Here is a 24,168-nt window from a genome sequence, read left to right as displayed (position 1 = left end):
CAGTGTTTATTCATACTATATGTAATTACGGGCGAAGACGTGGCTTTTAACAGGTTATTTTGTCCTGGTTTCTTTTTGATGGGAGGTTGTAAGGCAGAAGTGTTGAACTGTCTAAGAAAGTAAGCAGCTTATGAGGCCTTTGGTTTTAAGTTGGAAACAATGGAAACAGTCTGGGGATGACCAGCTCTCTCAAACCCGGCTTTCTAGATCGTTTTTTGTTTTTAGTTTTAGCTTTAAACAGAAGCTATTGAGGTCTCAAGAGTTGGAAGCTTCAGTGAATACTTCTTGACTGCTATTCTCTCTGACTTTTACTTGATTTTTTTTTCTCCTGAATTGGAGAACTGCATGTGAATCTGAGTGTCAATTTTCCTTTTAGAAGGGGAGTATTTATGGGATGTTACTGTATTGGAACAGTTAATTAGTAATAGTTACTGTGTGTGTTATTCAGTGTTAAGGTTTCCAATAGAATTATGTTATTTTAAACTCTTCGTTCTTTAGTCATATTTTAACTACTGTGTTTAACATCAAATAGTTTGACCAGTTGCATTTCACCTGGGACACTTTCCATTTGCCTTGAAAATAAGAAAATGTTTGTCTGCCAGTTGAAATGCTGAGACACTGTCACAGAAACCATTGCTACAGGTAAAGTGACAAGAAATGTTAGGATCGGGTAATAGTCTAGGTTTTTGTAACACAAATTCTGGGCATCTCACTGCATCAGTCATCAGGAGTAGCACCTCTATTTGAAGTTGCTAGTGAAGATTGTTGTAGTAACTGAATTAACACTGAAGCTCATGGAGCTATCAATGATACAAATATCTCAGCAAGTGACCCATCAGCTTTTTCTCGAGCTTCCCATAAAGTTCTAGGAAACACCTGATCTGATCCCAGGGATTTATCTAGCTTTATGAATTTTAAGACCTACAGTACCACCTCTGCTGGAAAATGAACACTTCGAGACATTGCCTTCTCCGTTGTAATTATATATTTAGTATCTCTTCCATCTTCTGTGGTTTCACACATAAACGGCCAAATTGATCTTTAAGGGGTCCTCTTCTGTCCCTAGTTACTTTTTTGTCCTTAATGTATTTATATAATTTCTTTGGCAAATAGAGTTAAGGAGAATCCAAAGCTATCTGATGTCTCTTTTTTTTTCCCTCCCAATCTCCCCCTTGAGTATACTCCGACTGCCCTTTTTCTCTTCTCGGGATTCATGTGATCCCAGTTGTCTATACCTGATATATCCCTCCTTTTTCTTCACCAGAGCCTCAATTTCTCAAGACACCCAGCGTTCCCTACACCTGCCAGCCTTCCCTTTCACACGAATAAAAGCGTAGTGTCTCTGATCTCTTGTTATCTCGTTGTTCAAGGTCTCCCATATCCCAACTGTCCCTTGAACTGCAAATAGCCTCCTCAATCAACTTATGAAGTTCCCGCTTAATACTGTCAAAATTGGCCTTACTCCAGTTTAACTTTTCGATTAGTTCTATCCTTTTCATAACTATTTTAAAACTAGTAGAATTATGATCACTTACAGATAAGCATGCCGGAACGGACAGAGATTGAGGAAGCTGATGGGCTGAAAATTCTGTCCACCCCTCTTACCCACTCCAACCTCTCATCCTCAGAACGTGCAGCCCTCCACTCCCTCCGCTCCAACCCCAACCTCACCATCAATCCGGCAGACAAGGGAGGCGCGGTAGTAGTTTGGCACACCGACCTTTATACCACTGAGGCCAAACGCCAGCTCGCGGACACCTCCTCCTATTGCCCCCTTGACCATGACACCACCTCCCACCACCAAACCATCATCTCCGAGACCATCCATAACCTCATCACCTCAGGGGATCTCCCATCCACCGCCTCCAACCTCATAGTCCCACAACCCCGCACCGCCCGTTTCTACCTCCTGCCCAAAATCCACAAACCTGACTGCCCCGGCAGACCCATTGTCTCAGCCTGCTCCTGCCCCACTGAACTCATCTCTGCGTACCTCGACACGGTTCTGTCCCCCTTAGTCCAAGAACTCCCCACCTACGTTCGGGACACCACCCACGCCCTCCACCACCTCCATGATTTTCGCTTCCCCGGTCCCCAACGCCTTATCTTCACGATGGACATCCAGTCCCTGTACACCTCCATCCCCCATCACGAAGGACTCAAAGCCCTCCGCTTCTTCCTTTCCCGCCGCACCAACCAGTACCCTTCCACTGACACCCTCCTTCGACTGACTGAACTGGTCCTCACCCTGAACAACTTCTCTTTCCAATCCTCCCACTTCCTCCAAACTAAAGGAGTTGCCATGGGCACCCGCATGGGCCCCAGCTATGCCTGTCTCTTCATAGGATATGTGGAACAGTCCATCTTCCGCAACTACACTGGCACCACCCCCCACCTTTTCCTCCGCTACATCGATGACTGTATCGGCACTGCCTTGTGCTCCCATGAGGAGGTTGAACAGTTCATCAACTTTATCAACACCTTCCATCCCGACCTCAAATTCACCTGGACTGTCTCAGACTCTTCCCTCCCTTTCGTAGACCTTTCCATTTCTATCTCGGGCGATCGAATCAACACGGACATCTACTATAAACCGACTGACTCCCACAGCTACCTGGACTACACCTCCTCCCACCCTGCCCCCTGTAAAAATGCCATCCCATATTCCCAATTCCTTCGTCTCCGCCGCATCTGCTCCCAGGAGGACCAGTTCCAATACCGTACAGCCCAGATGGCCACCTTCTTCAAAGACCGCAGATTCTCCCCAGACGTGATCAACGATGCCCTCCACCGTATCTCCTCCACTTCCTGCTCCTCCGCCCTTGAGCCCCGCTTCCCCCAACCGCCACCAGGACAGATCCCCACTGGTTCTCACCTACCACCCCACCAACCTCCGTATACAGCATATCATCCGCCGTCATTTCCGCCACCTCCAAACGGACCCCACCACCAGGGATATATTTCCCTCCCCTCCCCTCCCCTCCCCTATCAGCGTTCCGCAAAGACCACTCCCTTCGTGACTCCCTCGTCAGGTCCACCCCCCCCCACCAACCCAACCTCCACTCCCGGCACCTTCCCCTGCAACTGCAGGAAATGCAAAACTTGCGCCCACACCTCCTCCCTTACTTCTCTCCAAGGCCCCAAGGGATCCTTCCATATCCGCCACAAATTCACCTGCACCTCCACCTCCACACACATCATCTATTGCATCCGCTGCATCCGATGTGGCCTCCTCTGTATTGGGGAGACGGGCTGCCTACTTGCGGAATGCTTCGGGGAACACCCAACCCAACAACCCCGTGGCTCAACACTTTAACTCTCCCTCCCACTCCACTGAGGACATGCAGGTCCTTGGACTCCTCCATCGCCAGAACATAACACGATGGTTGGAGGAAGAGCGCCTCATTTTCCGCCTGGGAACCCTCCAACCACAAGGGATGAACTCAGATTTCTCCAGTTTCCTCATTTCCCCTCCTCCCACCTTGCCTCAGACGATTCCCTCGAACTCAGCACCGCCCTCCTAACCTGCAATCTTCTTCCTAACCTCTCCGCCCCCACCCCCACTCCAGCTTATCACCCTCACCTTGACCTCTTTCCACCTATCACATCTCCATCGCCCCTCCCCCAAGTCCCTCCTCCCTACCTTTTATCTTTAGCCTGCTGGACACACTTTCCTCATTCCTGATGAAGGGCTTTTGCCTGAAACGTCAAATTTCCTGTTCCTTGGATGCTGCCTGACCTGCTGCGCTTTAACCAGCAACACATTTTCAGCTCTGATCTCCAGCATCTGCAGACCTCACTTTTTACTTGAAAATTTTGACAAACATTAAGATTGACAAGTCGCCAGGGCCAGACCAGATTTGTTCTCGGTTGCTTTGGGAAGCAAGAAATGTGATTGCTTCGCTGCTTGCGAAGACCTTTGCATCCTCACTCTCCACTGGAGTCGTACCTGAGGATTGGAGCGAAGCAATTGTAATTCCTCTCTTCAAGAAAGGAAATAGGGAAATCCCTGGCAATTACAGACCAGTCAGTCTCACGTCTGTCGTCTGCAAGATGTTAGAAAGGATTCTAAGGGATAAGATTTGTGACCATCTGGAAGAGTATTGCTTGATGAGATGCAGTCAGCACGGCTTTGTGAGGGGCAGGTCATGCCTCACAAACATAATGAGTTCTTTGAGGATGTTACTAGACAAGTTGATGAGGGTTGAGTGGTGGATGTGGTGTATGTGGACTTCAGCAAGGCATTTGATAAGGTTCCCCATGGTAGGCTCATTCAGCAGGTCAGGAGGAATGGGATACAGAGAAATTTAGCTGTCTGGATGCAGAATTGGCTGGTCAACAGAAGACAGCGAGTGATAGTGGAAGGAAAGTATTCTGCCTGGACGTCAGTGGTGAGTGGTTTTCCACAGGGCTCTGTTCTTCGGCCTCTAGTCTTTGTAATTTATATTAATGACTTGGATGAGGAGATTGAAGGATGGGTCAGCAAGTTTGCAGACAACACAAAGGTTGGAGGTGTCATTGACAGTACAGAGGACTGTTGTAGGCTGCAGCATGACATTGACAGGATGCAGAGATGGGCTGAGAAGTGGGAGATGGAGTTCAATCTGGATATATGCGAAGTGATGAATTTTGGAAGGTCGAACTTGAAAGTTAAGTACAGGATTAAAGACAGGATTCTTGGCAGTATGGGGGAACAGCGGGATCTTGGTGTGCAAGTACATAGATCCCTTAAAATTGCCACCCAAGTGGACAGGTTTGTTAAGAAAGTATATGGTGTTTTGGCTTTCATTAACAGGGGGATTGAGTTTAAGAGTCGTGAGATCTTGTTGCAGCTCTATAAAACTTTGGGTAGACCGCACTTAGAATGCTGTGTCCAGTTCTGGTCGCCCTATTATAGGAAAGATGTGGATATTTTGGTGAGGGTTCAGAGGAGGTTTACCAGGATGCTGCCTGGACTGGAGGGCTTATCTTACGAAGAGAGGTTGGCTGAGCTCAGACTTTTTTTTTGGAAAAAAGAAGGAAGAGAGGGGACCTAATTGAGGTGTACCAGATAATGAGAGGCATAGATAGAGTTGATAGCCAGATACTTTTTCCAGGGCAGAAATTGTTAACACGAGGGGTCATACCTTCCGCCAAACAGCTTAAAACTATAGAGGGGATGTCAGAGGCGGGTTCTTTACGCAGAGAGTTGTGAGAGCATGGAATGCGTTGCCAGCAGCAGTTGTGGAAGCAAGATCATTGGGGGTATTTAAGAGACTGCTGGACAGGCATATGGTCACAGAAATTTGAGGGTTCGTACGTTAGGTTTACCTTACATGAGGATCAATGGTCGGCACAACATCCTGGGGTGAAGGGCCTGTTCTGTGCTATACTGTTCTATGTTCTATACCCCAAAGTGCTCCCCCACTGACAATTCAGTCAGTTTGCCCCTCTTTATTTCCCACCAAGGTCAAATGTTGCTCCTTCTCTGGTAGGTGAATCCACATATTGAATAAGGAAGTTTCCTTGTACTGTACACACTTATCCTCTCCATCGACACCCTTAGCAGTATGACCAGTCCCAGTCTGTTTGGAAAGTTGAAATCTCCTACCATTACAACCCTATTTTTCTTACAAATCACTGAGATCTCCTTACATATTTGCTTCTCAATTTCTCACTGACCACAATGTAACAAGGTGATCATCCCTTTATTATTTTTAAGTTCCACCCATATAACTACATTGGACAGTCTCCTGGAAATATTCTCCCTGAATACAGCTGTAATGTCATCCCTGAGCAAAAGCGCCACATCCCTTCCTATCTTGCCTTTCTTTCTATCCTTTATATAGCATCTATATCCTAGAACTTTAAGCTACCAGACCTGTCCATCCCTGAGAAGCGTTTGTGATAGCAATAATATCCCAGTCCCATGTTTCCAACCGTGCCTTAAATTCATCTGCCTTGCCTGACAGGCCTCTTGCATTGAAGTTAATGCAATTTTTATCAGTCTTATCTCGTTCTCTGCCAAGCTCTTATCTGCTTTTTAGTCGCTCTTCTATAGGAAGGATGTTGTTAAACTTGAGAGGGTGCAGAAACTATTTACAAGGTTTGGGTAAGTGCGAGGTGCAATAGTTTTGGAAAAGCAAGTCAGAGCAGGGCTTATACAATTACTGGTAAGAGACCTTGGAGTGCAGGTTCATAGTTCCTTGGAAGTAGAGTTACAGGTAGATAGGATAGTGAAGAAGGCTTTTGGTATGCTTTCCTTTATTGGTCAGAGCATTGAGCATAGGAGTTGGGAGGTCATGTTGCAGCTGTACAGAACATTGGTTAGGCCAATTTTGGAATATTATGAGCAATTCTGATCTTCCTATCGGAAGAATGCTGTGAAATTTGAAAGGGTTCAGAAAAGATTTACAAGGACATTGCCAGAGTTGGAGAGTTTGAGCTATCGGGAAATGTTGAATAGGCTGGGGCTGTTTTCCTTGGAGCTTTGGAGGCTGAGGGGTGGCCTTTATAGAGGTTTATAAAATCATGAGGAACATGGATTGCATAAATAGATAGGTCTTTTCCCTGGGTTGGGGGAGTCCAGAGCTAGAGGACATAGGTTCGGGGTGAGAGGGGAAAGATATAAAAGTGAGCTAAAGGGCAACTTTTTAATGCAGAGGGTTGTGTGTGTATGGGATGAACTGCCAGAAGAACTGGTGGAGGCTGGTACAATTACAGCATTTAAAAGTCATCTCGTTGGGTATATGATTAGAAAGTGTTTAAGTGGATATGGGCCAGTGGGACTAGATTAGGTTAGGATATCTGGTTGGCATGGACGAATTGACCAAAGAGGGTCTCTTCATGCTGTGCAGCTCTGACTTTATGGAGAGTTTAAGCTATATGGAGAGACTAAACAGGGGCATTTTTCCCTGCAGCGTCAGAGAATGAGGGGTGACCTTAGAGAGTTATATAATCACGAGGGGCATGGATAAGGTGAATAGTTAAGGTCTTTTTCCCAAGGTAGGGGAGTCCAAAACTAGAGGACATGGGTTTAAGGTGAGAGGCGAAGGATTTAAAAATGACCTGAGGGGTAACCTTTTCATGCAGAAGATGGTGCATTTATGGAGTGAGCTGCCAGAGGAAATTGTGGAGGTGGGGACAATTATAATATTTAAAAGGCATCTAGATGGTTGTATGAATACAAGGGGTTTCGAGGCATATGGGCCAAATGCTGGCAAATAGGAGTAAGTCAGATTGGCATGAGTAGGACTGAAGGGTCTGTTTCCATGTTGTGTGACTCTGACTCTAATCAACTCTTAAAAATGATGAAAAGCCACTCTTGAGACCGGGTCCACCTTTGGCTTCTGAAGGAAATGTGATTGTTACTTTTGAATTGTACAACCTGCTGAAAATCTGTGAAGAGGGAAGGCTACTGTTTGAATTTAGATTTTAGATTTAGCCTCTTTAGAGTCATAGAGATGTACAGCATGGAAACAGACCCCTTCGATCCAATCTCTCCATGCCAACCAGATATCCCAACCCAATCTAGTCCCACCTGCCAGCACATGGCCCATATCCCTCCAAACCCTTCCTATTCATATACCCATCCAAATGACTCTTAAATATTGCAATTGTACCAGCCTTCGCCACCTCCTCTGGCAGCTCATTCCACACACGTACCACCCTCTGCATGAAAAAATTGCCCCTTAAGTCCCTTTTATATCTTTCCCCTCTCACCCTAAACCTATGCCCTCTAGTTCTGGACTCCTCCCCCCCCCAACCCAGGGAAAAGACTTTGTCTGTTTATCCTATCCATGCCCCTCATAATTTTGTAAACCTCTATAAGGTCACCCCTCAACCTTCGACGCTCCAGGGAAAACAGCCTCTCCCCATAGCTCAAATCCTCCAACCCTGGCAACATCCTTGTAAATCTTTTCTCAACCCTTTCAAGTTTCACAACATCTTTTTGATAGAAAAGAGACCAGAATTGCACACATTATTCCAACAGTGGCCTAACCAATGTCTGGTGCAGCCGCAACATGACATCCCAATTCCTGTACTCAATACTCTGACAAATAAAAGAAACCATACCAAACGCAGCCTTCACTATCCTATCTACCTGCGACTCCACTTTCAAAAAGCTATGAACCCGCACTCCAAGGTCTCTTTTTTTTTGCAATACTCCCTAGGACCTTACCATTAAGTGTATAAGTCCTGCTAAGATTTGCTTTCCCAAAATGCAGTACCTTGCATTTACCTGAATTAAACTCTATCTGCCACTTCTCAGCCCATTGGCCCATCTGGTCAAGATCCTGTTGTAATCTGAAGTAACCTTCTTCACTGTCCACTTACACCTCCAATTTTGGTCTCATCTGCAAACTTACTAACTGTAACTCTTATGCTCACATCCAAATCATTTATGTAAATGACAAAAAGTAGTGGACCCAGCACCGATCCTTGTGGCACTCCACTGGTCACAGGCCTCCAGTCTGAAAAACAACCCTCCACCACCACCCTCTGTCTTCTATCTTTGATCTAGTTCTTTATCCAAATGGCTAGTTCTCCCTGTATTCCGTGAGATCTAACCTTGCTAACCAGTCTCTCATTGGAAACCTTGTCGAACGCCTTATTGAAGTAAAAGGAAAGCTGCTCAAAGAGACATGGAGCAATAGCAGAGGATGGTTTCGACCCATCGACCTCTGGGTATGGGCCCAGCAAGCTCCCGCTGCGCCACTCTGCTCTCACTTAGAGATGTTCCCTGACCGGGAATTCAACCCGGGCTGCAGCGGTAATCGCGACGAATCCCAACCACTAGACCAGCAGGGAGAAACAGCAAAAACTAACCCCAGTGAAAGCATTGTTATATCAAGAAAAAAATAATTGCAAGGAAAGATAAAAAGGGTGTGTGAACTTGACAGCATTAGTTTGTTACTGAGTAAATTAAGCGATTTTAAGGCTTCATGCCAGAGAGGTGAACTGATAAGCTTCCTGTCTATTATTGAGGGCTGTGGAAATAGTTATACTTAGAGCTACAAAAAAGTTGCCCAAATTTTCTATGCATTTTTGAGTTGAGTAGTTTGAAAGTTTTTGAGCCAAAGATGTACTGATATTAGATTTCTGGACACCCATTTTTCTTACTGTTCAACATAGTGCCAAAACATGTGATCAGTTAACAGATCTACTTTTGCTGATCAAATTTATATTTGCGTGAGTTGATAGTACAAGGATTTGGGAGTAGCATTTTGTTTTGAGCAAGAGATGTTGAAGGAATTTTAAAGAAAATGTTTTATATAGTGAATAGTGCTGAACTGGATCTCATTGCCTATGAGTGTGATGGAAGAAGAGGGTGACTACTGATATCACATGGAAATCAGATGGCCATTGAGAGAAATAAACTTGCAAGGCTACAGTGATGAAAAAAGTTAGGGGATTTGGACTGACTGGTTTGCAGTACAGGACATGAGAATGAGCTTGATGAGCTGAGTAGTCTTTTGTGCCGATAATGATTCTAAAAACTCTTGAACGATGTCCAGGCGTATCTGATGGAAAAACAGATTAAGGAAGTAGTGGAAAAAAGAATATAAATGCTTACATTGTACATTGAAAGGATACTTTGCTATATTTACAATGAGAATCAAAGGTAAGGTAATCAACCATTGAGCAAACATTAAGTCACCCTTCCTAGTATCACCTTCCTTACCTGTCTCCATTTTGAAAAAAAAAGATGTCTCTGAAATGCTTTGGGATATTATGTATAGTCTTAAGTGGAATGAAAGTTCTTGCTATTTTCATAATGGTTTTGGTTCAATATTTGTCAGAAATAATTGAATTTTGCTTTTAGCTTTGGGAACTTTAGCATTTCTTAGAATTAAAGAATAATGGCCATATGTGGTTCTTCCAAGTAAATTTATACAGCTTATTATTTCAAGAGATCTTCTCAATTTCTTGTGACATTTGGTTGGCATACTTGAGATATGGAATAGGTGTTGTTTGAAATTGTGGCATCAATAAATGCCATATGTCGTAATGAGGAAAAGTATGGAGCAGTCACAATCCATCTTTGAAAATGTTTTCTTTCAGGCAGAGCAGCTGAACTTTTCCCCAACAGTGGCCTCCACTCCCATCAATCAGCCTGAAGCACCGATAATCCCAATTGCTAAAAATGAGCCCATTGGATTGAAGGTGGCAGACTTTCTCCCAGTAAGTGGTGTTTAGCAATTTCCCTTCAGTTAATTTAAATTCTCATTGCAGTTGCATGTTTTCTGTTTAGTGCAAACTCTTGGTAATATTACAATTGATTCTAACTTGCTGGATGCGATGCTTGAAATAAACTCTTCCTTCTGATCAATATTCCGTAATTGGTTTGCAGGGCTTTGGCCCAGTGAGACTTTTTTATAAAACCCTTACTGCTTGGATCTGTTCACTGATAGTAGCTTGCAGGTTGTGTGTATTAATCTGCATACTTAAAGACTATCTGGATAAAATCCTCAAATAAATGAAGAATAAAAATGGTGACTGAGACCCTGAGTAGATCTTTACAATTGTATCCTGTCCATGAAAGAAGCTCCCAATTCCTGAAAACTTTTGTGTTGCTAGATAATGTATTCTTAGAGTTTACAAGCTTTGAATAATATGAAACTGCACACAAGCATTGTTTCTTATCACATTTGAAAATCTTAGTGCCTTGCCTGGAATTGCTTTTGAAATGCAGTGATTGTTATTTCCTCCCTTAGATAACAATCTGAGTTGTAACTTGCAGAGCAAGAGTCACAGGACTACACAATGTTTTTATAAGGGCTACTTTCCCAGTTTTTCTCTTGTGCACTCTGCAGCTGGTAGTTTTGGTTTTTGGTAATTGTTGTAAATTATGATCGGAGAAACCTGCACCAGTCGTTTCTGTTGATCTGGCAAATCAAGTGTTTGATTTCAAAAACAGAAATTGCAGGAGAAACTCAGCAAGTCTGACAGCATCATTGGAGCAGGTGAAGATGTTCTGAAGAAGGGTCATTGGACCCAAAATGTTAATTCTGCTTTTGTTCCACTGATGCTGCCAGATCTGCTGAATTTCTCCAGTAATTTATGTTTTTGTTTGCGATTTCCAGCATCCACAGTTCTTTGTTTTATTTAAATGTTTATTTTATTCCTTAACTTATTCTGATTTATAGTTATTCAAATCAACCTGTTCAGACCTGATATAACATAACTCTAAACCCAGGAGTTGTGGGCACTACCATGCACCACAACAGCCCTCAAGAAGATAATGAAATCTTTGAGTGTCAGAATTTGTCTTTTAATTGTATCATATTTCTTCAGCCTCAGAATAATAAACTGGCTGATTTGAGTGATGAAGATGCTGTGAGCCAAATCCGGAAAGGGCATGACACTATGTGCGTGGTATTAACAAGTCGATTTAAGAACCTAGACACTGTGAGAGCTGTATGGACCACTGGTGATGTCAAGGTCAGATTCTTAACTTCTCATGTTACATATATGCCTGAAGAACGGAGTAATAATGAATGTATAACCTGGAGTATCACAAATTCATTTTTCTCTTCTCCCCCACCCTATTTTCTTCCACCGTTTGCTGGGATTGTTCGTTGGTGCAGTGGTCCAATTAACATTTGGTTTTCTAATTTGTTAGTTGATTCCTACCAGGGACTTCCATGGTGCAGCGGCAGCCCAGATGCCATCGATATATGCATGTGCCAATAATCTTTGTTACTTTGCAGTTCACCAGATTTAACCTAGATTTTGTTTATGCATCCCTTTATGGTTGGATTGACTTATGACCTCACAGAATCCCTACTATGTAGAAGTAGGTCATTCAGCCCATAGAGGCCGCACCGATCCTCTGAAGAGGATCCTAACGCTGTAACCCTGCATTTTCCATGGCTAACCCACCTAGTCTATACATCCCTGAACATTATAGGCAATTTACCATGGCAGTCCACCTCACTTGCACATCTTTGGACTGTGGGAGGAAATGGAGTCACGGGTTTTATGGACCAGGCCAGACCCCTCAAAACATTTCAAGAAGGAAGCCCAGACCCCAACGTTTCTAGCTGTTTTAAACAGGTATAAGGGGATATTCCAGGAGTGATGCAGCTGGTCAAAACCAAAACCTCTCAGTAAACAGTGCAATTTATTTACACAGTACCAAATGAAACACAAACAAAAGAGAACAGAATACAGAATAACTTACTATCTGAAAATCCAACAGATCATCCCAACTTAATGATGCAGTTCCAAATGCCTGCAACAGTCCACATAAACTGCTCCATGGCAAAAAAAAGGTAAAATCAGACACAGGTTCTTACAGGAGAGGGAGATGCCAGAGAGATTTAGCATGGAACTTCCTTCCACTGTAGCTGTTTCTTTGGATTCCCCAGCTTAAACTGACCAGTAGCTCTGAATGTCAAACTGCTAAAAACTAAACCAAAATGTGGGAAAGCTGCGCTGGGAGAACTGGCCATTCCCCTTTCATTGTAAGTGTGTTTTTTTTTTACAACTTACAAGCTTCTTCAAGTAGATAAACCCAGCCATTTCGGCATCTGTGCCTCAAATAACCCTTTTAAAAAGAACCAAGGGCAACACAACCTTGTTAAAGGAAGAGCATCGTCACTCCTCCCCCTAACCCCCTTTAAAAAACAAACTATCAATATTCAAAGGAATGGTTTCATTTTAAAACCCCTTAATCTTACATATTAGATATTAGTACTCTACAACACACACACGCACGCACGTACGCACGCGCACACACACTGACTATAAATATGAAAACGCACTACTACATTCTATTTCAGTCTGTCACCGAATGCCTCCATTTCTCAGCCAAATCTTGACAATGCATTGGCAATCATGTTTCCTCTTCCTGCCATGTGCATAGTTTTCAAATTGAATGGCTGTAACAATAAGCCCCACCTAAACAGTCTGGAATTTTGTCCTTGAAGTTCTCCACAAACTTCATTGGGTTATGATCAGTGTGTATGATTTGTCTCCGATACATTACTGGGAACATAAATATTGAATTGTTGTAATGCTACCACCAAGCTCAAAGTCTCCTTCTCAACTGTTGAATATTTCTGCTGTTGAATGTTCAATTTCGTGGAGAAATGCTGAATAGCTCTTTCTAACCTGGGAAGGTGACTTGGGCTTTGGCAAATTTACCCTTAGCCAGGTTCATCACCAAGCCTCCCTCCCAAAGTCGATGGAACAAGTCTGACAAATGTTGCACGTGTTCATTCCATGTGTGACTAAAAATCGCCAGGTCATCAATACAAACTACAGAATTAGTTAATCTGAAAATGACCTTATTGATTAGTCTCTGAAATGCGGCTGGCACTTTTTTCATACCTAATGGCATGACTTTAAATTGATATAGTCCATTTGGCGTTACGAAAGCCAAAATTGTCTTCACTCTTTTGGACAAAGATACCTGCCAGTATCCTCTCACCAAACAAAAAAGTTCTGTGTCACTTGGTAAGGTGACAAGCGTTTTCTTTCATGTTTCATTTGTTTTTTTTTCCTGGCAGTCTATTTGGGAATTTAGAACAGCAGGAATGGAGGTTAGGGCAGTGGAATGCTCCTATTAAGTTTGTGGGAAGTAAGGGTCACCTCTAGTGTCCCTGCTGACTTCTTTTGTGGGAAGTGCACCCAACTCCAGCTCCTCATGATTAGGGAACTGGAGCTGGATGAACTTCGGATTGTTCAGGAGGCGGAGGGGGTTATTGAGAGGAATTACAGGGAGGTAGTTACTCCACAGCCACTTGAACAAGGTAGATGGGTTACTGTTGGGTTGGAAAGGGAACCGGCAGGCAGTGCAGGGATCTCCTGTGGTGGTTCCCCTCAATAACAAGTATACTGTTTTGGATATGGTTGGTGAAGTTGGGGAAAATAAGCAATGGGCACAGGTCTCTGGCTCAGAGTCTGTCTCTGCTCAGTGGGAAAGCGGGAAGAGGAGCAGAGCCTTAGTCATTGGGAATTCCATAGTTAGGGGGACAGTTAGGAGGTTTTGTGGGAACGAGAGAAACTCATGATTGGTGTTGCCTTCCAGGTGCCAGGGTTAGTGATGTCTCTGATCATGTTTTTGGGATCCTTGAGGGGGAGGGAGAGTAGCCCCAGGTCGTGGTCCACATAGGCACCAATGACATAGGTAGGAAGAAAGGTGGAGATTTAAAATAGAAATTCAGGGAGCTAGGGTGGATGCTTAGAGTGAGAACAAATAGAGTTATCATTTCTGGTTTGTTCCCCATGCCACGTGCTAGTGAAGCGAGGAACAGGGAGAGCGTGGAGCTGAACATGTGGCTGTAGGGGGCAAGGTTTTGGATTCTTGGAAAGTTGGAGCTTTTTCTGGGGAAGGTGGGACCTCTACAAACCAGATGGTCTTCACCTGAACCAGAGAGGTACCAGTATCCTGAGAGGGAAATTTCCTAATGCTCTTTGGGGTGTGGTGGTGTGGCGTTTCAACTAATGTAGCAGGGGGATATTGGACCTGAATTGTCATTCCATTGTACAGGAGGTTGAGGTTAGTGAGGTCAAGGCTAGGTTTACAAGATCACTAGAGGGCACTGGCAATCAGGAAGTTGGTTTGAAATGTGTGTACTTCAATGCCAGGAGCATCTGGAATCAGGTGGGTGAACTTGCAGCATGGGTTGATACCTGGGATTACGATGTAGTGGCCATTTCAGAAACATGGCTAGAGGAGGGACAGGAATGGTTGTTTCAGATTCTGGGATTTTGATGTTTCAGCAAGAACAGAGAAGACTTTAAAAGAGATAGGTGTATGGCATTGTTAATTAAGGGTAGTATTCCAACAGCTAAGATAACATTTAAGGACTCATCCACTGAGGTAGTATAGGCTGAGGTTAGAAACAGGAAAGGAGAGGTCACCCTGTTGGGAGTTCTCTATAGATGGATTGTACACCAACACCAAGACTGCAGCTGCTGCTGCTGCTTTTATGGGGTAAGTCTCCAAATAGCACACACAAACACATATACACACGGTCACAGCCACCCACGCAACTTTTGACTGTAACTTTTTGACAGGTTCCACGTTTGTCCTGTACCAGACAATGTTGGAGAGATTATCTGGGGAGGCAGGGTTAGGGTACACCCCTGTGTAGAACTCCAGGGAATCTGTGGGGAGAGAGAGGGGGCTGGCAGTCTGTCATTTGGAGATGGTGCCTGTTTACTCACTGTAAACAAAAGACACGATCACTGTTGGAAACACGTCTTTGATGTAATGTTTCCAGCGGGACCTGGAGATCTCCTTTGGATAATCCGATTTTCGGATAATTGGTATTCGGATAATCGAGGCCCCTCTGTATCAGGAATTAAAGAATGACTAATGTAAGATGAGGGTCAATCAAAGATAATAGTGGAAAGTTGTGTGTGGAATCTGAGGACATGGGGAAGTGCTAAATGAATACTTTTTGTCAGTATTCACATTGGAAAAGGGCAGTGTTAGTGATAATATAGAGATATAGGCAACAAGATTAGATGGGGTTGAGGTTGACCAAAAGAAAGTTTTAGCAATTTTGAAAGATCTGAAAATAAAAAAGATCCTGGGGCTGGAAGGGATTTATCCTCTGATTCTCTGGGAAGCCAGGGAAGAGATTGCAGAGCCTTTGGCTTCATTCTTTATGTCATCATTGTCTACAGGCATAGTGACAGAAGACTGGAGAATAGTAAATGCTGTCTCCTTGTTTAAGAAGGGGAGTCGGGACAACCCTGGTAATTATAGGCCAGTGAGCCTAACTTTGGTTGTGGGTAAGTTGTTGGAAAAAGTTATAAGAAAGGATTTATAATCTTCTGGAAAGGAATAATTTGAATGATTAGGGAAAGTCGACACTGTTTTGTGAAGGATAGGTCGTGCCTCACTAACCTTATGGTGTTCTTCAAGAAGGTGACAAACAGGTGGATGAAGATAAGGTGGTTGATGTAGTGGATATGGACCTCAGTAAGGCGTTTGATAAGGTTCAACGCGATAGGCTATTGCACAAAATAAGGAGTTTTGGGATTGAAAGTGACTTAGTAGTTTGGATCAGAAATTGACTAGCTGAAAGAAGATAGGTGGTGGTTGATGGCAAATGTTCATCCTGGAGCTCAAATACCAGTAGTATGTGGCAAGGATCTGTTTTGGGGCCACTGCTGCTTGTCATTTTTATAAATGATCTGGAGGTGGGTGTAGAAGAATGGGTTAGTAAATTTGCAGATGACAGTAAGGTAGGCAGAGTCGTGGATAGTGCTGAAGGATGTTGTGGGCTACAGAGGGGCATAGATAAGATGTAGAGCTGAGCTGAGAAGTGGCAAATGGAGTCTAATGTGGATAATTGTGAGGTAGTTCACTTCGGAAGAAGTAACAGGAATGCAGAGTACTAGGCTAATGATAAAATTCTTGGTAGTGTAGATGAGCAGAGAGATCTGTGTCCAGGTGCATACGTCCATGAAAGTTGCCACCCAGATTGATAGGATTGTTAAGATGACACATGGTGTATTAGTGTTTATTGGTAGGAGGAATTGAGTTTGAGCCATGAGGTCATGCTTCAGCTGTACAAGACACTAGTAAGGCTGCACCTGGAGTATTGCATGCATTATAAGAAGAATGTGGAAGCTTTCGAAAGAGTTCAGAGAAGATTTACTAGGATGTTGCCTGGTATGGAAGAAAGGTTTTACAAGGAAAGGCTGAGGGAACTGAGACTGTTTTCATTGGACAGAAGAAGGTTGAGAGGTGACTTAATTGAGATGTATAAGATAATCAGTGGGTTAGATAGGGTAGACAGTGAGAGCTGAAAATGTGTTGCTGGAAAAGCGTGGCAGGTCAGGCAGCATCCAAGGGGCAGGAGAACTGACGTTTCGAGCATGAGCCCTTCTTCAGGAATCCTGAAAGAAACGTCCTGAAAGAAATGCCTGAAACGTCGATTCTCCTGCTCCTTGGATGCTGCCTGACCTGCTGCACTTTTCCAGCAACACATTTTCAGCTCTGATTTTCAGCATCTGCAGTCCTCACTTTCTCCTGGACAGTGAGAGCCTTTTTCCTCATGATGAAGTTTACCATGAGGGTACATAATTTTAAATTGAGGGGTGATAGATTTAGGACAGAGATCTACTTGAAGAAGCTTGTAAGTTTTAAGAAACACTTGTACAATGAAAGGGGAATGGCCACTTCTCTCAGCTCAGCTTACTCTGGTTTTGGTTTAGTTTTTAGCAAACAGGCTGTTCAGAGCTGCTGGTCAGTTTAAGCTGGGGAATCCAAAGAAACAGCTACAATGGAAGGAAGTTCCATGCTAACTCTCTCTGCCATCTCTTTCTCCTGTAAGAACCGGTGTCTGATTTTACCTTTTCTTTGCGAAGGGGCTATTTATATGGACTGTTGCTGGGATGTATAGGCTAGGTGGGTAGTGATTATAACGTTGTAGATTAGTTTTAGAGAAATATGTGAAATATTATTGCATTTGCACAAATATAAGTTTTGGTCATCAGAAATCTCAAAGGATTTTTAGAATTATTTTGATGAAGTGCAAGAGATGTTCTGGTCAGGTGAATTGGCTATCCTAAGTTGTCCATAGTATTAGATGCATTAATCAGGGGTGAATATAGGGTAGGGGAATGGGTCTGGGTGGGTTATTCTTCAGAGGGTCGGTGTGGACTTGTTGGGCCGAAAGGCCTGTTTCCATATTGTAGGGAATTTAATCCAAGAGGCAGGGGTGGCATAACTAATACCAGGTGGAGTGAAATTTTATCTATTAGATTTTAGAACGGATTTGGATTCACACCCAGCAAACATGTATGTTTGATAAAGTGCTAGTTTACAAGGTTGTCAACAATGTTAAAACCACTGGAATAAAAGGAACAGTGGGAGCATAGGTACAAAGTGGCTGAATCACAGAAAACAACTGGAGAAGGGTATTTATTGGGATTTCCCAGTGGTAGAACTGCTTTCCTTGATCTGTATTAAAGACATTAACTGGGGTCGACAGGACATGATTTCAAAATGTTCAGATGGTGCAAAGCCTGGAGGAATTTTACTGAGGGAGAACAATAATAAAATTCAAAGGGACAAGGACAGAGAAATTGTCTGTGTGGACAGTCTGGCAGCTGAAGTTTAATGCAGGGAAATGTACAGTCTCATAATGGTAAGAGGAATGAAGCTGAATTCTAAAACTGATGTGTGATTTGTGTGTGTAAATCATTGAAAGCAGCAGGACCAGTTGAGACAGCAGTTAATATGGCTTATGAGATACTATGCTTTATAAATAGATACATGGAGTACCAAAGCAAGGAGATTACCATCAACCCTTCTGAAACATCGCTTAAGCCTCAATTGGAGTATTGTATCGACTTCTAGACACCACAGGCAGCTTTAAAAATAGTGTACAAAAAAAATGACTGATTACATGGATGGGGGACTTGAGTTAGGTGGATATATTGGAGAAGCTGATGGTGTTATAGAGTCATAGCATGGAAACAGACCCCTTGGTCCAACGTGTCCATGCCAGCCAGGTATCCCAAATTAATCTAGTCTCCTTTGCTAGTACTTGCCCCATATCCCTCTAAACCTTTCCTATTCATATACCCATCCAGATGCCTTTTAAATGTTGTAATTGTACCAGCCTCCACCACTTTCTCTGGCAGCTCATTTCATACACGCATCACCCTCTGCGTGAAAAAGTTGCCCCTTAGCTCACTTTTAAATCTTTTCTCTCTCACCCTAATATGATCTAGTTCTGACTCCCCAACCCCTACCCCAGGGAAAATAACCCCATTCATTCAATTGTGGCTTTCCGATGGGAATTAGAAACCACCTTTTAGAGCAATGAGGAAATAAGCAGGAGCGTGGGACTAGCTAATTGACAGAGAATTAGCATAGACAGAGCGAACCAAGTGCCCTCCTTGTGCTGTAGCTATTCTGTGATATGGCAACTGAGAATGATGGCACTGTGGGAGATTCATTGCTTGCAGTTCCCACTGGAAGTCATGGGTGAGAGAATTCCTCACTTTCTCCCAATTATTGTTATTGGTTTCACTTCAGCTTTTAAACATCCTAGTTTATTTGTTTTGTGGTTTATAAACAAGGAATTCTGAAAGGTACTGTTGCTGTGCAATTATATTCCTGTTGCTCTTTGCCCTCCACTGGAGATAGGGGTGGTAATTTTACAGTGGTACAGCTTCGCTTGCTATTGTTTTAAAAGATTATCTTATAATTGAGCCTTTCCAGTTTGAAGATTGAAATTTTGGCTGATTAAATCTGACTTTTGCTCTACAGAATTGTTCATAATACCCATTACACAGACAGGCAGTGTTTCTACTTCAGCTGAGACAAGGCCACTTTTGTCAAAAACACCTTCTGAAAGCAATATGATCTTGCTATCATTTTCTGACCTGCAAACTCTTGACACCTGTCTCTTCATTGCAGACCTCCATAGACTCAGCAGTGACCATGAATGACTTGGCAGTTATTGTGGACATCCTGAACATTATAAATCTCAAACCGTATGTACTTGCTTAAAAAGCTATCTAATCTTTGTTTTGTCAAGGAGTGTTGTCTGCAGTAGTTCCACTGTGTTTACATATTTAAGGGTTACTTGATACAAGCTAACCAAGCTCAAAATTAATGCTTAGCCATTCAAAAGTAAAATCAGGAAGAGAAGGATATTAATATCTGGAATTATATACCCATCCAGGACTCTGGATATTGGGACATCTAGAGCCTTCAAGACAGATTTTTGTATTGTTATGTGAGTGTCACTGAGTCAAAATCCTGGAACTCCCACCCTTAATGGCATTGTGGGTCTGTCTACATTATATGGGCTGCAGTGGCCTCGGAACGTGGCTCACCACTGCCTTCTCAAGAGTAACCAGAGATGGGCAATAAATGCTGACTCAGCCAGCAACAACCCTTTCCCATGAATAAATCTTTTAAAAAATCTGGAGGTGTGCAAAATAGAATTGAAATATAGGTTAGCCAAAATCTAATTAATAGTGGTGGAGCTGACTCATGGCTGAATGGAATGTTGCTCGTTGCTTTATTTTACACATAGATGGTTCATTGACTATTGTTATGGACAAAACGCCTTATCACACCATGATTCATCCCATATAGTCTAACTCTGCTAATTATTGTCTCTTGTCTGACCAATGCTCCTAATGTCATTTACATGCAACAAGTAAGATGAAAGCATTCATGCTAGAGTAACATGATCCATGCATTTTGTGCAAGAGCTTGTCTGGTGTTTCTTTAATTTTATGTCTTTCTCTTATCCATATCAATAGCCATAAAGTTGAATTTAGGTCTGATGCTACATCACCTGTTTTCAGCATTTAGAGCTGAAAATTTATTCTGTTCTCCTCTTTTATAGAGTCATATAGGATGGAAACAGACCCTTCTGTCCTACTTGTCCATACTGACAAAGCTTCCCAATCTAAACTAGCCCAATTTGCCTGCATTTGGCCTATATCCCTTAAAGCGTTTCCTATTCATGTACTTGTCCAAATGTCTTTTAGATGTTGTAATTTACTTCATCAACCACTTCCTTTATCAGTTGATTCCGCACACTAACCACTTTCTGTCAAAAAGTTGCTCTTCAGGTCCCTCTTAAAATCTCACCTTAAAATTATGCTTTCTCATTTTGAACTCCAATACTCGAGGGAAAACACTGGCTATTCACCTTATCATTTTATAAACCTTGAAAAGGTCACCTCTCAACCTCTACGCTCCAGTGAAAAAGTCACTGCCTATCCAGCTTCTCCTAATAACTCAAACCCTTCAGTTGAAGTTCAGAAGATATAAGAGCAGAATGAGGTCATTCGGCCCATTGAGTCTGCTCCACTAATCAATCATGGCTGATATGCTCCTCACCCTCGTTTTCCTGCCTTCTCTCCATATCCTTTCAACCCCTTATCAATTAATAATCTGTTTAACTCCTCCTTCGATTTATTCACTGTCCCAGCATCCACCACATTTTGGGACAGCAAGTCCCACAGATTCACAACCCTTCAGGAGAAGTAGTTTCTCCTCAACCATTTTAAATTTGCTACCCCTTATTCTAAGACTATGATCTCTCATCCTAGAATGCCCCACAGGAGGTAGCATTGCTCCATATCTATTTTATCCACACAAGTAACATCCTTGTAAATCCTTTCTGCACAGTCTCCAATGTAACCCTTAGCATGGGCACCAGAACTGTATACAGTACTCCAAATGTGGCCTTGCCAGTGACCTGTACAACCGTAACAACTCAACTCCTATACTCGATGGTCTGAACGATGAAAGTGTCCATGCCAAATGCCGTTTTTACCACCCTATATATCTGCAGCGCAACATTCAAAGGACTATGTACCTGAACCCTTAGGACTCTCTGTTCGGCAGCACTCCCCAGGGCCCTACCATTAACTGTTGTAAGTCCTGCCCTTGTTCATCTGACCAAAATGCCACATCTCCCATTTATCCAATTGAAACTCAATCTACCACTCCTTGGCCTTAGGCTCCAATTGATCATGATCACTTTGTAATCTTAGATAACCTCCTTTAGAGTCCACTATACCACCAATTTTGGTGTCATCTCTCAGAATCCCTTCCAACAACTTATCCATCACTGATGTCAGATTCACTGGTCTATAGTTTCCTGGCTCGTCCTTGCAGCCTTTCTTGCGTAAAAGCATAATGTTAGTTACCCTCCGGTGTTCTGGCACCTCACCTGTGACCTGTAGATGACACAAATATCTCTGCAACAGGTCTGCAATTTCTTCCCTAGCTTCCCACAATGTCCAGGGATATACTTGATTGGATCCTGGAGATTATCTGTTTTTTAAGACCATTTATAATGTGAACTGTTTTCAAGACATCGATATTTATTTCCCTAGTTTTAATATCTTTCTCCACAGTAAATACTGATGTGAAATACTTTAGTATCTCTCCCAACTTCTGCAATTTCAAAACCTACTGACCTCAAACTCTACTGTGTGAAAAGATAAGCCATTCATTATCCATGTGTTGCAGAGCCTACGTAAAGCAAGATGCTTCATGTAGCCATTTCTTTGTCTTGTACTGGTTCTTCCAGAATTTTCAGAATGGTTTAAGTAAGGAAATAAAATGCATCAAGACCTTTAGTGAAAAAGAAGTATGTGAGATCAACCTACATTACTGCTCTCAAGACCCTGCATCATGTTCAAAGATGAACCATGCCTCAACCCTTTGCTTTCCTGTACTTTAGCCTGCATTTTTCACTGGCCCTTCTTTCAGGACTGAAGATAACATTTTTGAGATACTCCTCAAGAAGGGATTGGAGCCACAACAATTGGGTTATTCTGTAACATTTTCATCAGTGTTGGAATTTGGGAGGAGATGATGTTTCTTCTGAGGTTCAAGATTGCTAGCTGTATTTAACAAATGAATTGACACTTTGGTATCAATTAATCTTTTATACAATGCTCTAAAATGATCCTCCAGCAGCAACTGATATCATATCTTTTGTTTCAGAGCGTTGTGGAAACTGGACCTGTGCCCTTCAATCATTCCTCAGATTGACAAACTGTTGCAGAGCAAATATGAGAGGTCAGCAGTCATTTCATGAATTGTTCCTCTATAGTGGGACATGGACTGTTGTGATGTGGGCATAGAGCAGATGAATGCGTGGCTGAAGAGCTGGTGGGTGGGAGAAGGATTCACATTTTTGGATCAATGGAATCTCTTCTGGGGTAGAAACGACCTGTACAAGAAGGATGGATTGCACTTGATTTGGAAGGGGACTAATATACTGGCAGGGAGATTTGCTAGAGCTGCTCAGGAGGATTTAAACTAGAAAGGTGGGTGTGTGGGACCTAGGGCAACAGTGAGGAAAGAGATCAATCTGAGACTGGTACAGTTGAGAAAAGAAGTGAGACAAACAGTCAGGGCAGGCAGAGGCAAAGCAGGACTGATTAACTTAAACTGTGTTTATTTCAATGCAAGAGGCCTAGCAGGGAAGGCAGATGAACTCAGGGCATGGTTAGGTACATGGGATTGGGATATCATAACAATTACAGAAATGTGCCTCTTGGATGGTCAGGACTGGCAGTTTAATGTTTCAGGATACAAATGCAACAAGAAGGACAGAAAGGGAAGCAAGAGAGGAAACTGAGTGGGGTTTTTGATTAGGGATAGCATTATAGCTGCACTGAGGGAGGATATTCCCTGAAATACATACAAGGAAGTTATTTGGGTTGAACTGAGAAATAAGAAAGGGATGATAACCTTATTGGGATTGTATTGTAGACCCCCTAGAAATTGAGAAACAAATTTGTAAGGAGATCTGTTATCTTAAGAATAATAGGGCTATTATGGTAGGGGATTTTAACTTTCCAAACGTAGACTGGGACTGCAATAGTGTTAAGGGTTTTGATGAAGAGGAATTTGTTAATTGTGTATAAGAAAATTTTCTGATTCAGTATGTGGATGAACCTACTAGAGAAGGTGCAAAACTACTTTTGGGAAATAAGGCAGGGCAGGTGACTGAGATATCAATGGGGGAGCACTTTAGGGCCAGCGACCATAATTCTATTAGTTTTAAAATAGTGATGGAAAAGGACAGAGCAGATCTAAAAGTTGAAGTTCTAACTTGGAGGAAGGCTAATCTTGACGATATTAGGTAAGAACTTTCGAAAGCTGACTGGGTGCAGATGTTCGCAAATAAAGGGACGGCTGGAAAATAGGAAGCCTTCAAAAATGAGGTAACAAGAGTCCAGAGACAGTCGTCTCTATTAGAGTGAAAGGAAAGGCTGGGAGCTGTGGGGAATGCTGGATGACTAAAGAAATTGAGGGCTTGATTAAGAAAAAGAAGAAAGTATATGTCAGGTATCGACAAGATCGATCAAGTGAATCCTTAGAAGAGTATAAAGACGGTGGGAGTATACTAAATAGGGAAATCAGGAGGCCAAAAAGGGGACATGAGACAGCTTTGGCAAATAGAGTTAAGGAGAATCCAAAGGGTGTTTACAAATATACTAAGGACAAAAGGGTAACTAGGGAGAGAATGAGGCCCCTCAAAGATCAGCAAGGCAGACTTTGTGTGGGGCCGCAGGAGATGGGGGAAGTAATAAACAAGTATTTTGCATCAGTGTTTTCTTGGAAAAGGGCATGGAAGATAAAGAATGTAGAGAAACGGATGGTGACATCTTGAAAAATGTCCATATTACAGAGGAGAAAGTGCTGGATGTCTTGAAACACGC

At 42.8% G+C, this 24,168-nt stretch overlaps 1 protein-coding gene across 2 annotated transcripts in view; it reads left to right on the top strand.

Annotated features, from left to right (window-relative positions):
* katnb1 (katanin p80 (WD repeat containing) subunit B 1) overlaps positions 1-24,168 on the top strand; it is a 78,933-nt gene that overhangs the window by 48,974 nt on the left and 5,791 nt on the right. For both annotated transcript variants that reach the window (XM_060838233.1, XM_060838232.1), the window contains exons 14-17: positions 10,045-10,164; positions 11,278-11,424; positions 19,379-19,455; positions 22,442-22,516. In XM_060838233.1, coding sequence (XP_060694216.1) covers positions 10,045-10,164; positions 11,278-11,424; positions 19,379-19,455; positions 22,442-22,516 — 419 coding nt within the window. The remainder of the gene's footprint in view (positions 1-10,044; positions 10,165-11,277; positions 11,425-19,378; positions 19,456-22,441; positions 22,517-24,168) is intronic.

This window comes from Hemiscyllium ocellatum, chromosome 17 (assembly GCF_020745735.1).
Source record: "Hemiscyllium ocellatum isolate sHemOce1 chromosome 17, sHemOce1.pat.X.cur, whole genome shotgun sequence".
Lineage (NCBI taxonomy): Eukaryota > Metazoa > Chordata > Chondrichthyes > Orectolobiformes > Hemiscylliidae > Hemiscyllium > Hemiscyllium ocellatum.
This window is presented reverse-complemented; position numbering and strand designations above follow the sequence as displayed.